At 39.7% G+C, this 16,415-nt stretch overlaps 1 protein-coding gene across 1 annotated transcript; it reads right to left on the minus strand.

Moving 5' to 3' along the window:
• Positions 1-1,835: 1,835 nt before the first annotated feature.
• On the minus strand, positions 1,836-16,321 carry boka (BCL2 family apoptosis regulator BOK a). Its single transcript, XM_074668664.1, has 5 exons — positions 16,184-16,321; positions 15,621-15,962; positions 11,600-11,728; positions 6,464-6,627; positions 1,836-3,001 (listed from the first exon to the last, which is right to left on the minus strand). Exons 2-5 carry the CDS (start codon positions 15,832-15,834, stop codon positions 2,876-2,878), a joined length of 633 nt encoding a protein of 210 aa, XP_074524765.1. The 5' UTR covers positions 15,835-15,962; positions 16,184-16,321; the 3' UTR covers positions 1,836-2,875.
• Positions 16,322-16,415: the final 94 nt, after the last annotated feature.

Consider the following 16,415-nt stretch of genomic DNA (forward strand, 5'->3'; position numbering starts at 1 on the left):
CACAAAGTCACCCTTAGGTTAGCTGTTGCCTCCTGAACCGTGAAGGAGCCTAACTGCGTGGTCTATGAGTTCTCCCCATGTACTCCCTCCAGGCCCTCTTGCTCCCCCTACAGTCCAGAAACTCACATTTCAGGTGAATTGGTGACTGAATTGCTCTTGAACGTGAATGTGTGGATAAATTGGAGAAGCGATGCAGAAAGCTGATGAAATCATGAAAGTTGACTTAAGTCGTTTTTTTCTTGTCTTCATTTTCTCTTTAGATGTGTGAAAATGAATTAATGTTCCTCATTATCTTAAAAGGGCTGCACAAATTTATTGTGAATCCACCAACCTTGTTTAGATTTTGTGTTCAGGTTGATGCAAACGTAAACATCTTGATATGTCTCGTTCCAGATAAGTTAAGAATTGGAGCTAGACCCCTCCTCTGCTCACCAGTTCTCCTTGTTCTTAAATCTATTAAACCTAAGCAAAGATCATGTTCATAACCACAATGAAAGTGTGAAATGTATACTGTATACTGTACCCTTTTCCCAAAGGGATGCTATGTCACGTGTCTGTCCAAATAAACAAAAATTACAAAAAAAAAAAGAAAGAAAAAAAGGGCTGCACAATGGTACGTGGTCAGTGCTTTTTCCTGACAGCAAGGAGATTCAAATCACATAATGGTGAATAAGTGCGTTCACACTCATTACGTTTACATGCAGCTCCAGAAATCAGACTATGAGCTTAATTAGTGCGAGATCAGACTATTGGCATTCATGTAAACAGCTTAATCAAACTGAAATTGGTCAAAGCATAGCTTGATTGACACACCAAGCTAATGCAATTACTATTGGACGTTGGACTCAACGTGACTCGGCAAGTCTTGGTACGCCTCGGTGTTCAGCCCAGAGAGGAAGAGGATGACCATGATTAATAGGGTTGTTGCACTCATACATTCGATGGCGCAAACACAACAAACAAACACCATGGCACATGCATACATAAAAGTATAAAGAGCTACAGCTGCATTTATCTCCACCATTGTTAGAATGTTGCTCTCTCTTTGGGTGAACCAAAACTAGTTTGCTCATCAAAAAAGGACACAGCGCCACCTATCAAAGCGGAGTAAGACGTTCTTGGCCTGCATGCTGTAGACTGGGGCCTTGTAATTTTTTTCCCTTTTCTTTAAAAAATTGATATCTTGATAAACCTGGTTCACTCAGTGTTTCTCTCCAAACAGTACTCTAGCTTTGGTTACAGTGAAATAAAATTCAAATATTTAATTTTTTAATTTAATTAAAGCTGCAAGCAGCGTTAGACAGGTCCTCAGGCTCCTGCCAGGCTCCACATCATTTGTAGAGCAGGGTCTTGCCTGTCATGTGAGCAAATTTCAAGCCAATACCATTTATGGTTTTAGAGGAGATAATTTTTGCAGGAAGGGTAAAAATGTGGCAAAATCTTATTTTGAAAGGCAAATTGCTAGCCTCCTGTGCAAGATAGGCGAAAAACAATTCCACCTTTTTTTGTGTGTCTCAATAAGACAAACAATTTGGCGTTGGTTTCATCTATCTACCACATTCCTAGCTACTGCTAGGGCCATTTTAGTGTGCCTAGGTGGCGCTAGAGAGCACATTATGGAATGTTGGGGGTTTCTTTTAGTATTTTCTGGAATTTTTGCAGATCTTGAGTTATGCACCAATTTTGGTGAGTTTTTGAGCATTCTTAGCACATGTTAGAGCCATTTTAGTGTGTTTTTGAGTGCCTAAGTGGCGCTAGAGAGCATACTATGGGATGTTGGGGGTTTTGTTTTAGAATTTTCTCAAATTTTTTGCCGATCCTGAGGTCTGTGCCAATATGATGAGTTTTTAAACATGTTCAGGGGGTCCAATAAGCGATTTAGCCAAACGGACGAAAAACAATAGTGCCCTCTTCCTGTGGCCGAGGACCCTAATGATGATTTGGTCAATATAATACGAGTTTGAAACTATTCGTCATGGAGTGGGGGAGGGGCGGTTGGATGTATATAGAGTTGTAGGCAGTGTTTGGGTTGATTCTTTGTCTTTTCTTTCCTATTATATCTTCCATTTGCTTGGCAAGCTACATGTTGAGGGTCTGCGAGCTACCAATAGCTTGTGAGCTACCTGTTGGAGTCCCCCTGCTTTAAATGGCCCACATCCCTACTTTAACCCAGTGACACCTGGCCTAGACTCCAGGTCCCCAAAGAGAAACGCAGAAGAGATGATAGATGGATGAATGGATGGATGGATTATTTTAAGATCACATAGTTTCTTGTGTTACCATGACAGCACAATTATCCTAGAAAACAAACCATTGTCCCCAGGGATTAAAAAGAAAAACATCATAACCCCGTCTCTTCTCTGAACCACACCCCTCTGTAAATAGTTTATGGTCTCTTAGAGAGAGGAAAACACTTGCTTATTTGCATATATCCAGCATGCACTAACCTGTCGGGTCATATGTTCAATCCAGAAATGTAATATCAATTTCTCACGAACAGCCTCAGGATCTTGCCACAAAAAACTGTAGCTACCCCTTTCAACCACTAGGGGCAGCCAAAGCACTGCTCCACAGGCAGAAAGTCAGCAGGCCTCCTGTTTGAGGAGGGCTCCAAACAAAAATAAAGAACACATCCACATCAAACATGTGACAGAAAATCAACAATAAATAAAGGACGTAGCAGAGGAAGGAGAAGACATACTCTAAATTCTGTGCAGGTGAGTGTTAATCAGCGTTGGCTCAGTGCAAATGAGTGTAAACATGATCCGAAGCAGAGGATGCTTCGGTGAAGTGCTGGTGTCGGTGCTGGTGATAAGTGCAGGACAGCCTGTTTTCTCAGCCTGAGAAAGAAACCCTCCAGTGAGGGGTTTCTTTCTCACTTCTCTCTGAGCAGGTACAACACGACGGCCTTCACATAGTGTCCGAAGGTGCAGACAGCCGACACCAACCAGTGAGAGCGGAAACTGGGGTCAGAGTTCACCACGCATTTTGTTACGTCCACCTGCAACAGACAAAGCAAGAGTGAGGACGTTAAAGAAGGAGAACTTGAAGCAAAAGCCCCAAAAAGGAGAGAAATGCTCCCACATGTGTTCCTGATTTGTAAATATTCTGACTCTGCTGTCCCAACATGTGCGACCTGCCCACAAATATGTTCCTCCACAGCCAAAGCCCACAGTGGAATCTCAGGGAACCTGCTGTGGAGACTTTTGAGTTGTATATCCAAAAAACTTTCACAGACACTGAAAATCCCCAGAGAGCAGTAAAGTGTCACTCCTGACATTAAACACGTCTCCCTCTACAGATCCTGCCCCATAAACCGGTCCACACACTGACCTCAAATCCCACCGCAGAGATGTTACAGTCTGAGCCACGACCGTGAAAATCAGGTCCCTCATTTGTGCTCACGAGGTCAGTTATACAATGCACAGCTCCTGGCTTTGTCACACTCCACTTCTCTTCAAAACACAGCCGACTTGGGTGCCATGTCTGTGAGCACGAGGGCGTGCATTTGTTCTGGAGTTGAGCTCTTTCCAGCAGAGCTGAACACGTACAGAGGCAGGATGCCAGGCTCAGGATCAGGACTGTTGATCTGTTGTTAGCCTTTAGCTATTATGAGAAAGACTGAAATCAACACTGAAGCCTCTTTACAGCCTGCAACAAACAGACATCAGGGTGTGGACTGATTATCTCTATAGGGTTATTCTATATCCTCACACCTCAGCTGCAGGCTAAAGGTCTGATGAGGTGACAAACAGCACACTGCCAAAACAACCTTCCACAAACTTTAGACACTTACAATCAAGAATGAGATTTAATCCATCAATACATAAACAAGCACAACTTAAATACTTTTATAATTTCCCTCGTCAGGGTATTTCTTTCACACATACAGATTGAAAAGGTGGGATGTGACGAACCAGAGACAGAATAACAACTAACACGGAGTGAAGCTATAACTTCTAGAGCTCCCTCTGGTGACCAGCTGCAGTATGGGTCATACAATCCACCAGCCTGTTCAACTTCAGCCATCAGTCTGAAAAACAAATCACAGTAACACAGCCCTTCTCTTTTATTTGTATGTTGTTGGTGTTTTTTATAGTTTTTTTGACTGACAGTTGATTTTATTTTTGCCCTGTTTTTATCAACCACTGATTGATCTTATTCCTTTCCTATTCTGCTTTTATTGATTGGTTATTTGTTGTTTTTTTATGGGTTTCGTTTTATTACGGAGCACTTTGTCACTTTCGTTTGTTTTGTTTTGTCTTGTACTGATTGTTGGTAGTTGTCAAAGACGGACTGATCACTGCAAACCAAATCTACTTTTAGAAACAAATAAAGTAACCTTCAGCTAGACTGTTTTCAGTATTCTCATAATAATCTGACTTTGATGTATTTTGCTCAGTAAAGTGAATTGATTCTCACTGTAAACTCTGCAGAGGTTGTTACTGCTCCTGGTTCAATCCAGGTCAGAGTCTTTCTATGTGGAGTTTGAATGCTCTACCTTAAGAGGATGACTGGTAACTGTGAATGGCTCATATGTGTAAAGATGTGTAGTTATCTCTGTATGTTAGCCCTGTGATGGACTGGTGATGGACCCAGTGTCTGATGAAATTACAGCTGGGACTTTTTCTTTGCTATTTAAAGATTCATATGAAGACATCACCTCAAGCTCTGATGAAAACATTTATTCATTGGATTTAGATAAATTCAAAACCTAAGAAGACCTTGATGATCCAACTTGCCATGTTACCTAAGGTCATGTTCATTGATCTAGCTTTTTTCAGCTGCGTCTCTTGGCCAAAGTAAAGCCCTTCCTCAGTCGGCAGGATCTTTAAAAGGCCATTCATGATTTTATTAGTTCCCGGCTAGACTATTGTATGCCCTCTATGTCGGCCTCAGCCAGTCTTCCCTCTCTGGCCTCAAGCTCATCCAAAACGCTGCGGCGAGATTTCTTACTGGAACGCCAAGACGTGAGCACATCACCCTAGTGCTGTCGTCTCTCCACTGTTTGTTTTAGAATTGATTTTAAATTTAAGTTGTTTATTTCTAATGTCATTCACGGCCTGGCTCCCTTCTACTTGTCAGAGATTTTAACCTTACGCAGCCATACGAGGGCCCTGCATTCGTCTGGCCAGTTCCTCTTGGATGTTCCAAGGTCCAGATATAAAAAGTGGGGGGACCGTTCTTTTTCTATCGCTGCACCTTCATTATGGAACAGGTTGCCCCCAGACATCTCCACCACCACAGACTTTGGTCTTTTTAAATCTTAACTTAAAACTCACTTTTTAAGACTGTCTTTTTACCCTGACTAAGGCTTTTAGGTATCATGCTCTTATTAGTTTTTAACTTGTTTTATCTCTTCCAAATGGCTTTTATGCACCCTTATGCACACCTTTCCTTGCATTTTTATGTATCTTTCCTTTTTTATGTATCGTTCCTACTGTATTGTTTTATGTCGCTTTTATCTATAGTGTTCTTATTTATCCTCTGACACTACTGTAAAGCACTTGGGGGCCTTTTGGGTTCTGTAAAGGGCTCTATAAATAAACATTGATTGATTGATTGATCTATTGTCACTCTTTGTTTCATTTCTTACCCACCCTCACCTTTATCCTGTAAATACTAATTCCTTGTTTCCCTCTCTGTGTGTCGACCCACCCTAAATAAATCCACCTAAGCTGTGTTACCTCTTCATTCTCTGTGTATGTATTTCCTGTGTGTTCTGACTGTTTATGTGTGTCTTTTCTAAAGCAGTTATTTTGACTTGATCTAAATTAGCACAAAAAGTAGAGATACTTGTGTTTGGTTGATTATTTCGTTTTTGTAACAATGCTTCTTGGTAATAAATCTCATACCAACGTAACAAACAGCATGTTTTTTACAGATGTGACACCATTTATAAGGGAAGTAAACAGGCTTCCCAACAGTTTATGATTATATTACTCTTCTTTATTTTATTAATATACGACTTACAGTATAATTTTACTCAACTGACTTTTTGTGTTAAGTTGATTTGCTAGCTCCTTTCTGATTGGTTCTTCTCTATTTCTCAAACTCTGTGAGAGAACAGTTTCTCTGTTTCTCCGCTTCGTCCTGTTTTCATTAGTTGTGTCCATTGATTAATGAAGATCATAATCAGAGGACTGCAGCTCTAATCTTCATTACATAACCACCATCACAGAGACAGAAAAACAATCCAACCATTTCAAACTTGTGATATTTTCAGGCTTCAGAGGTTTTACATTGAGCTTGTGATGCTTTATGACATCAGTTACGATAAACAACACCTAGAACAGAGGCTGGGGGTGCCAGCACACACTCCGTGTATGTGGGTTATAATCTTTATCACAGTTAACGCCACATCCCTTTGCTGCATGTCACCCCCTCACATTTCCTGTTTCTCCTCTCCTGTCCTGTTAATAAAGAAAATAAGTGATCCTATAAATGATTAAGTTCCTCTTACCCAGCCTCCTCTTCTCTTCAACCAGGAGGCCAGACTCTTACGGACGAACTCCCCCAAACAGTCGACGATGGTGTGGACCATCGCTGGGTGACCGTGTCGAACACAGTCCACCGCAAGGGCTCCTGCCACTGCGTACAAGGACACCACCTTCCCCCACGTCACTCCTGACAGAAAACACACACACACACACAGATCAAATAAAGCGAAATGAAAACATTTCCTTTGATGCAGGAGAAAGAAGTTTAACATGAATTTAAACAGATGGTTTTCAGGCTTTTAAATGTGGAGACATGTCCTCTTTTAAGCGAATCAAATGTAGTTAGAGCAGATATCATCTTCAGAGTTGGATGAACAGACAGTTAAACCTGAACTGCATTATGACTCCAAAAGAGGAAAAGCCAAACACAAGAATCAGAGCAGCAGGCCTCACTGATTTCTCAACAATACACCATCTTCTCTTCACGTTTAGAGGTGACACACTGTTCACAGTCAAATCCTTTCACCACAGATTTTATATGATTAACACATAAAAAACTTTCTCCTATAACTGTGGTCTCTAGGAATCTCATTATCAGATGGTGCACTACACCGAGTGTCGCTGTAACACAGCTGTCTCTGTGTGACGGAGGCGCAGAGGTTCAGTAAACATTTATCTTCAAAGCTCCAGAGCCGAGTAAAACCTGAGGGACACCTGGAGGAGACAGAGAACCTGAGCAGACTGGGAGTTTAACTCAGCTTCTCTAACAAGGTGAACTAGTTATCAAGAGGGGTAGTGTTGGGAGAAGAAAAGAGGGTAAAGTATGACGCAATCTGAAGCAGCAGAACAAAGATGGAAGAAGTATAGGGATGGGTGCCTTTCACATTTGAAACGATACCAACACCCTGTACCTGGCAATCGATATTGGTACTCAATGGTACCAATTTTTGGTACTATTTTATGTTCAAGTGGCAAAAAATATCAATTTGTTTAATAATATATATATTTTTATTTATATAACATATTGATTCTTTAATATTGGTACCTTTCACATTTGAAACGATATGGTACCAATGCCCGGTACCTGGTATCGGTACTCGACGGTACCTATTTTTGGTACTTTTTTGTGTTTATGTGGTAAAAAAATATCAATTTGTTTAACTTTTTTTCAGTTAAACATATTTATTCTTCAATATATAAACCTATAATGCTGTGTTCATGTTTAGCATGGAAAATCGCCTACTGCTCCTCTCCCTCATAGTCATAATGATGAGTTTAGGTACCTAAACATGTCACCTTCTGATTTTACCTGAATCAATACTCTTTTCTTTACTTTTAAGAGAATTCGGTCAGTACCTATAAAAGTACCTAATTCGGTACCCATCCCTAAAGAAGTATGATGGAGAAAAAAGTTACATTAAGAAAAATGAAGCAGGATTTCTGAGAGCAAACCTTTTATATTACAAGAATAAAGTCATACACATAGGAGAATAAAGTCTGAAATGTGTGACTTTTAGCTCATAAATTACTAACTTTATTCTTGTAAATTAACATTTTTCACTTTAGACCTAATTCTTGTTAACTTGCCACTTTATTACCAAAAATCTAACACTGTTTTTTTTCTCAAAATTTTACTTTTTTTCCTATAACAAAGCAATGTTTCTCTCCTGTAAAATACATATGATGATTAAAGGTTTTAAAAAATGCACAATGGTGCTTTAGCTCTTAACGTCCTAAATAAGGTCAAAAATGTAAACAATGTAAATTTAATGTAAACCCCCATAAAAGCACTAATTTTTGAGATTCAATAATCACACAAGATTTGAAACATCTATATCATCCTTGTTTTTCCATAATTCAAGCTTCAGTTTGATAAAATGCTGTCCACTTTATGTTAACTTCTTTTTCTATAGATTTAGTCGTGAATTTGAACCTAAATTTGTGGGAAGGATCCCTAACCATTTTGAAACTAATAATCTGCTTCCCAAAGCCATCATCCTTCACTAATCTGAAGTTAAGTCACACAATTCTTTTACACAGATGTTGGCTATTTTTATCCAGTAGATTTTATTTCCAAATAAAAACAGAAGTCTTTCTTTTCCCTGATCAACCACATCCTGGCACTGTGACTTCAAACCTGATGTCCTGCAGTCACAGAAGTGTTAAAGCTTCACATGATCCAGAGTTATCTTCCTGGCTACAGCTGTTTTTCAGCTCAGTTGAGGCCTGATTGAGCGCTGCCTGAAGATATGAGCTTCTGAGACACATCTTCACACTCATCAAAAAGAAATGTGTCCTGAGGAACGCTTTGGTGAGCCATGTCTAGAGTTTTCACCCTATCCTGATTTGTGAAAGAAACTTCAAACTACATATTAAACTCAGGATGATTTCATCTGATGGTGAAAAATTATTAATGTTTAATTCTGAGAAGATATTACCTGGCCGACCTGCTGGTTGTTTGAGAGAAAAGTGACGTACTGCTGGAGAACTGACATGAAGTACATACTTGAACACTGAATCAGAAAGTACCCAGTCATGTTTCTCCTCCTCTTTTCACTGCACGTCTGCTCTATATCAACCCTGAAGGAAATATCTGACCCCTCAGCAGCTGAATGCTCCATTATCTTTCCTGGGCTGTTGCTAAATTTGTCTGTCTGCCATTTGTCACAGTCAGAAAGTTTACATAAGCTTTATCAGAGACTCATTCAGTGAAAACAGCCTCAGAATGAAAGTGGAGGAACAAAACTGAAATGATAATCCAGAACATGAGCTGACATGTGCTCTGTACAGCTCAGACTGAGCGTTTAACAAACACTCTCTGTGGGTTTGACTCTGAAAGAAAACTTTCACATTTCACGTACTGTCATTTGATCCTCAAAACAAGGAACAGGAAAGCTTTCTGGGACCATTTATGAACTGAGAGCAAAAATAAGACACTTCTTTCTTTACCAGTGCTTGTTAGAGTATGAAGAGAGTGAACTGATGTTGAATCTTCAGTGTTTTTTTATCATGCAGAAAGCAGCAGAACATTTGTGCTTGAGTTCATCACATTGAATGAGTTTGTGGTCTTAATCTGCTGCTGTGCATGACTTCCTCTGAGCAAAGTGACACGCTCTGACAATGTGATCGCACCACTCCTCTTCTGCCCTTTAACACTGGCTCCCAGGAGCTTTCAGAAAGACGTCTCCAACTCCTCAAAGGCTCAGTGTGATTAAATAACTACTTTTTCATACTTTGGTCTCTGTTGTTTCATAACAAACATATGACAAACCATGCAGACAGGACAAGACAGTGACATCCATGCCTCATACGACATTGCATACATAAAGAATAGAATAGAATAGAATCGAATAGAATAGAATAGAATAGATTGGAATAGAATAGCTGAGGAGAGGAGAGAAGAACTTATTAAACTTAAGTTTGGAAAATTATCTTTGGCTTCACAAACACACAAAGACATGAACCATAAACAAAAAAACATTTCTATTATTCTAAACTCTGCTATGACCTACCAGAGGCTAAACCCATCCTGGTACCAAGGTATCGGTCAGTGTCAAAGAGCTGATCTATTTAACTGAGTTCTGTGCTCCTCTTTGTTTGCAACCATGTGCATGTACTACATCATTAACACCTGTAGGTCCGTGCATTTTTGCTCAGCAGAGCTAAAACAGCATAAAGGAAGATAACCTCAGAGGCTTAGCAGTTTGGAAGTTTTTCACACTTTTTTGCTCTGACGGAAACTTGCAAAATGTGGTTTAAATCTTCATTTGACCACTGCTGAGGTTTACAGATAAACTGTGATTCCTGTAAGTGTTAGAGATCTACTTACCACACATTAACTCATTTAGAATGCTATAAATTAATAACACAGTCAGTTTGGATATATTTTTATGTCTTTTTGGTTTATGAATCAAGGCCTGAAGTTACCAAAACATGCTGTAACTTTCAGTTTCATCCTCATATTAAGGAAGAGAGAATGTTAAATTAATGCTGGTATCACTGGATTGGAAAAGAGTGAGAATTTAAGACATGGATGTCATCTCTCTGACATCACCCATCTGTTTCTGAAGAAGAGATTTTAAGACTATTGTCAGCAGTCACCATATCAGAAATACAAACTCAACCTAACTTTGAGTTGAGTTTGAATCAAGTAGCAACATCCAGAAAGCCAGAAACCACATACACACCCATTCAAAAAACACCTCTCAGCCCAGGTGTCAAAATTGGTATTGGGTCTAAATGACTCTGACACACTTTCATGGATGCTACACTGAAAAAACATGACTCAAATCTGCACTGAAAGCTGGAATATAGAAGTTATCAATTCAAAAACATAACTTCATGAGCGTTTGTGAAGTGAAAAGTTAGCGATCTCTTCTACCCGCTGAGAAACTTCCTCTCTGAATCAGCACTGAGGTGTGCCAGCCTGTCAGCCTTGAACTGATACCAAATGACAGATAAAAATTGGCTAATTGTACATACTTTGCTAATGAAATGTCAATCATCCGGGTAAATATCGGACGTTGTGAAGCCTAACAGGAAGATACTATCACCTTGAATGAAGGTACACACTCTTCCATGCTACCGTGCGTGGATGAGTCAGTAATCACTGCACAAACCACAGAACAGCTCGGCCTCGTTTGTGTCTAATTACCTTCCAGCAGACTGCTCTGTCACATTCCCTGAGGAAGACAGCAGCTGAGGCTCACGTCTGAACTCCATGGGTGGGGTCCAAACTGTCTCTAACAATCACTCGCTCCAGCAACAACTTGACCTAATATGGAGAGAGTATTTTCTCTGTTTCTTTCCTGTGGGAGGGGAATGAGTACAACACACTAACACTAACTGAGGCTCTGTGTTCACCAGGTGTCAACATGAAGAGGACTGCAACTTCTACCAGGAACTTCTCATACAGTTCAGCTAAGAATAATTCAAAGCAGTGATAGTTCTCATGCTCAGTATTTTTTTAATCTTTGCCTCAAGCTTTAAAGTTCCTCCCCATCCAACCAACCAAATGTGGAACTTCCCCAAAAAGACAATACTTTTATAGCACATACTTTTAAGTGTGCAGCTCAGATAAACAAACACAAGCTGCTCTCTGGTTAGAAGCTCTAAAAGTGTGGCCTTGTTAACAGAACAATCACATTTTATCGTCTTACCTGTGGAGAAAATGTCTGCAGCCACTGCCAGGAAGGCGTCCGACACAACGCTCTCTGACGCCACCGTGATGTTAAGCTGTCGTGCTACGTTACGGTAAACGTTGGGTCGAAGGTACTCCAGCTCATCACCTAGCCACAAACATAAAACATCAATCAAACGTTAATACACAGTTACATGCTAACTGCACGTGTAAAAAAAAAATTACAACTTACTGTTTCTGCTACAAATAAAAGCTAAATGTATGACAACAAACTGCACTCTTGCCTGATGATGTAACCTCTGTGGTTTGGCTAACACTAGCTTGTAGTGGCTAGTGCTAAACAGCAGTTTGGTACTTACCTCATGTTATATTCATGACTACACAAAAACAGGTAAAACTTGTGAAGTGGTGAGCTTTCAATGCTGGTAGTAGGTGTATTTTATTACTATTGGGTAGAAAGTGTTGTCTTTTCTCCCACTTTTCTGCTAAGCTAAGCTTTTGTGCTACAAATGACTAGCTAGACCCTGGATAGTAACTTTGAACAGGGTAAAGCTAGCATACTTTGTCAAAATACGCCTAAAAAACTGATTTATTGACATCTGATATCTGAATCTTCTAAAAAAAAAAGCCTTAACATAGGGTCAGTGCTGAACTGTTAGCATTCAGTCTTAGCCTCTGCAGGTTTTCAGTCAACTGGTCAGAATATTTTGAAAAATGGCAAATAAGAGCTCTTTGACTCTTTGTAACCTTTGTGGATTAAAAAACAAGATGTGGAAAGGGAAAGAGTTTACTTCATGTACTTCGATTTAAGGCGCTGTGAGGACTATCCAAAACTGATAAAGACTTCATTTCCCATGAGCACTAGCACCTACTGTCTCAAAGGAGTGACTCTTACCAAGGCATGCGTTTGTTTCGAAGCAAATGAATGAGAGCAGATCTTCCTTTTAGTTCGCGACAACTTTTCCCAGGATACAAAGCAGCAAGGTAATGCATTTATTTGTATATACGTAGAGCTATTTTTTGAAACGTGACAACAATCAAACTTTGTAAACTCAGTTTGTAATCTAGTGTCAGACTATCTGTTGATTGTTCTCAGTGCTCTGAGACGTGTTAGTAACATGTAACGTTAGTGAATCCTGGTTATGTCCTACTAGAGCTTATCTACCAACTCCAACCTCACCAAGCAGAGCTAACATAACCTCACTCCTCATTTTATTGATAGACTCTCAAGTTTGAACAGACCACTGCAGAATAACTGCTGACTGTGGGTTGGAATGAACATTATCACTAACAGTTTAACCCGTGTTTTAGCTCTTGCTCTATCACTCAGATTCAGACAACTTTATTTATCCTAAGGGTAATAAATTCTCCTGTTTAGATTTCTTCTGCTCTGACCTACTTTTTCTTTTCAACAGTCCATCTACAGTGTCCAGAGCACGTCCATTATTACAAAATAAATCCAGGAAATAAATTTTATTTTCTTGCCAGGTACCGGGCATCGGTACCGTATCGTTTCAAATGTGAAAGGTACCCATCCCTTGAGAGAGGACAGACCTTTGTTCTCATTGCCAAACTTTGCTGGGAAGAGTAGTATCATAGTATTTTGTTGGTGTACGAGCTGTGAATGGATTGGTCAGGTCATTGACAGATACTGAGAAACAGCATTTACAATTTGTGATGGGTACCGAATTCGGTACTTTTATAGGTGTCGACCGAATTCTGTCAAAAGTACTGGGTACCGATTCACATAAAATCAAAAGGTACCATGTTTAGGTACCTAAATGCATCCTTGTGACTGAGAGAAGGTGGAAGAGTAGGAGATTTTCCATGCTGGACATGAACACAGCATTACAAGGTTATATTTTGAAAAACAAATATGTTAAATTAAGAGGAATTTACATTTTATTATTAAAAATTGATATTTTTTACCACATAAACACAAAAGTACCGGAAATTGGTACCGTTAAGTACCGGTACCGATTGCCAGGTACCGGGAATCGGTACTGTATAATTTTAAATGTGAAAGGTACCCATCCCTACTTACAATAAACCCATTTTTGACGCAGATAATCTAATTTTAAATTGTTGATTACAGACAGAAAAATATATTAAATTTAGACTATTACAATATCTCTAAAAAAGTCCTCACAGGGCCTCCAGTTGTGTATTTGTTATCACAGAAAATATATACAAAAGGATGCACAGATCGTTGTGATACTTTTATGTTAGAAGTTTAAATAAGTCAGTGCCTCACTAAAGCTGCCTCAGTCAAAAACGTCTCCACTACATGTTTACATCACACTTGCTGACCAAATGATGATTAAAACATCAACTGTTACTTCTAATCCATCTTAATCCAGAGATGTTGTTTTAACTTGGATGACTTCACTCACCATCAACTTTAAAGAAACAAAGTCCAAGAGTTACTAATCTAATCTATTCAAAGGATTCTTGGCTCTGAGGTTTCCACACCCTGTTTTGACGACAGCTTTGAGCTCATAGAGACGTTCTTCAAGAGAGTGTTCCCAAATACTTCCACCACCCTGAAACTGATCTTCTTTTTTCAGACATCACTTAGTGAGATCTGAGTTTCCAGTGAATTTCATGACTAGCTGCCCTGGAGGTGTGAGCTGAAAAACCTCAGAGTTTTGGTTTTCATGTCATTCTAGGCACACATCCAGGTATTGAAATATGACTTGAGTAAACTGCTTTCTGATGTTCCAGGGAATCCCAGGCATCCCTACACGGTACTTCAGTGGAAATGGAAGACGATCCCACAAGTTAAACATTAAATTTGTGTCAAACAGGATCATTACTGAGAAGTGCTGACGTCAAAACTCTCTTCCCATTAAAAACAACAGAGAAGTAGATCTACCAGTGTTGCTGCCAATGAATACAAATTGGAATTGAATTGTTTTGACAATCAGAGCTATAAAGGTAACAGGTCTTGTGGATTAAGATATTGGTGATTACATTGATGAATTTATAAAATTATAATATCTCATGTATGCAGTATTATTATGTAAAGATTTTAATTTGATATGAACTTGGCCAGTCTCTAAAAAGAGATGATTATTCTATATGTGGAAGAAATGAGATTACATAAGTGTCACTTTTTCCAACTCTCTTTCAGATTTGTAAACAGAAGATTAATCAGTGATGAAACAGTTGTTTGTGTTGTTTGTAAAACTACAATTTTTGCTCTAGTTGATTTTATGTTATTTAAACATTTGTTCCCCTCTTTATGTTCAAAATAAACTATTTCTGTTCAATTTTTGAGGGCCATTTTTATGCAGCTTTGGCACTGATTTTTTAAGTATAACCATAAAAAGCCCTTCCCTTCATCTCCTATAAAAAAAAAGTTTGGTTTGACTTGATTTTGGCGCCCCCCTGTGGACAAAGCAGTACCTCTATATCTTTAGTTATCTTGTCCATTACATGTGCTGTTGTGTTTTCAAACTTCATACTGTCATTTAAAACTTAAATCCATCTCATTTGGAAATCAATGCAATGTGCATTAAAAAGTCAGTATCTGTGCTGTTAAAGTTAGCATGTGACGCCTACCCTGCAGCACCACCATACTAGACAACTACTTTAATAGTTTTTCTTTATGTTTTTGATTTTTCTTGCTTTTGTCCACCATACAAAGTATTAGGATCAATTTGGGGCTTTTTCATGGCCAGTTAAAAAGTTCTCACAGGAGCTTTAAGTTAAGAACTTGTGGAATTCAAAGAATATTTAAAAAAATATACTGAACATCCTGCTAAGAATTTTCAACTTAAACACACTTCTATACATTGGAAAACTACAATATTGTCAAGAAACACAACTTTCATATCAGCAAACATAACATATAAGAATAGCTGCTGATGTATCTGTGATGGTTCTTTATTAGTAGATCTTAATGGCTTGCTGAAAATATCGAGCGACTATTTTGAAGGTTTTTCACTTTTAAACATCATCACGGCAGTAAGGAAAGCTGTATACCTGCCTTGTACCGATGCAGTCTAGTTTAAATGAAGTCCCTCCCTTTGACTCACCCAGCCAAAGCAGAACCGACGATATCTCCCCCAGCGCCCCACCTGACGCAGCCAGTCCATGCTCGGGCTTGGACCAGCCTATCCCGGCACGGTTCAGCCTGGAATGAATGTAGTCCCTGCACAGTGCTTTGGCCTGGGACACCAGCTCCTTGTCGGTGGGTGAGCGGTCAAAAACTTCAGAGGCAAACACAGAGGAGCGGCGCAACATCTCCATGCCCCCCGGTCATCCACCGCGGACTGCGCTGCTCTCCTCCCCGCCTCCGCCGCCTCTCACAGCGGTCACTCAGACGCCCCCTCTCCCCCTCGCTTTCCAGAAGATAAGACAGACCCCTGGAGATTATCCTGCATTAGATAGGTGCAGATTAGCTCATGGATATCTTTTGATAGCAATGCTGACGATGTGAGGTGAAGCTGCAGGAAACACACAGCCTGGAGAAGATCGGACGATTACGCAGGAAAAGTCTGAGACAAGTCCATAAAAGTTATCTTTGGGTCTATAAAGATACTTTTAATGCTTCGATACTCGTTTGGAATGAATGTAAGGACAATTAATCTGCACTTACCCGTGACTTCATGGGCCAAACACACCTCCACTGAAGCGCAATCCTAAACCAGCAGCATTGTTGTTTGTCTCTGAGCAGGAAAGTGGATCTGATCTCTGACTTTTCTGAACTCGAGGTTGGCAGTGCACACGTAAAAAATGTTCTCCAGTTTATACTCTGACAGGCTTGCCTTCTAAGGGCACTTGTTGTGTAGTCCAAAGGCGGAGATAACCGGGCTAATACAAGCCCCGCC

This window comes from Halichoeres trimaculatus, unplaced genomic scaffold (genome assembly GCF_033239565.1).
Source record: "Halichoeres trimaculatus isolate MK-OKI-2021-1 unplaced genomic scaffold, fHalTri1.1 fHalTri1_scaffold_4, whole genome shotgun sequence".
NCBI lineage: Eukaryota > Metazoa > Chordata > Actinopteri > Labriformes > Labridae > Halichoeres > Halichoeres trimaculatus.

Coding starts and splice junctions, on each gene's coding strand:
- boka (XM_074668664.1), bottom strand. CDS start 15,834: ATGGAGATGTTGCGCCGCTCCTCTGTGTTTGCCTCTGAAGTTTTTGAC. Junction 11,729..15,620: donor GTCGGTTCTGCTTTGGCTGG/GTGAGTCAAAGG, acceptor GTTTGTGGCTAG/GTGATGAGCTGGAGTACCTT. Junction 3,002..6,463: donor TGAAGAGAAGAGGAGGCTGG/GTAAGAGGAACT, acceptor TGTCTGTTGCAG/GTGGACGTAACAAAATGCGT.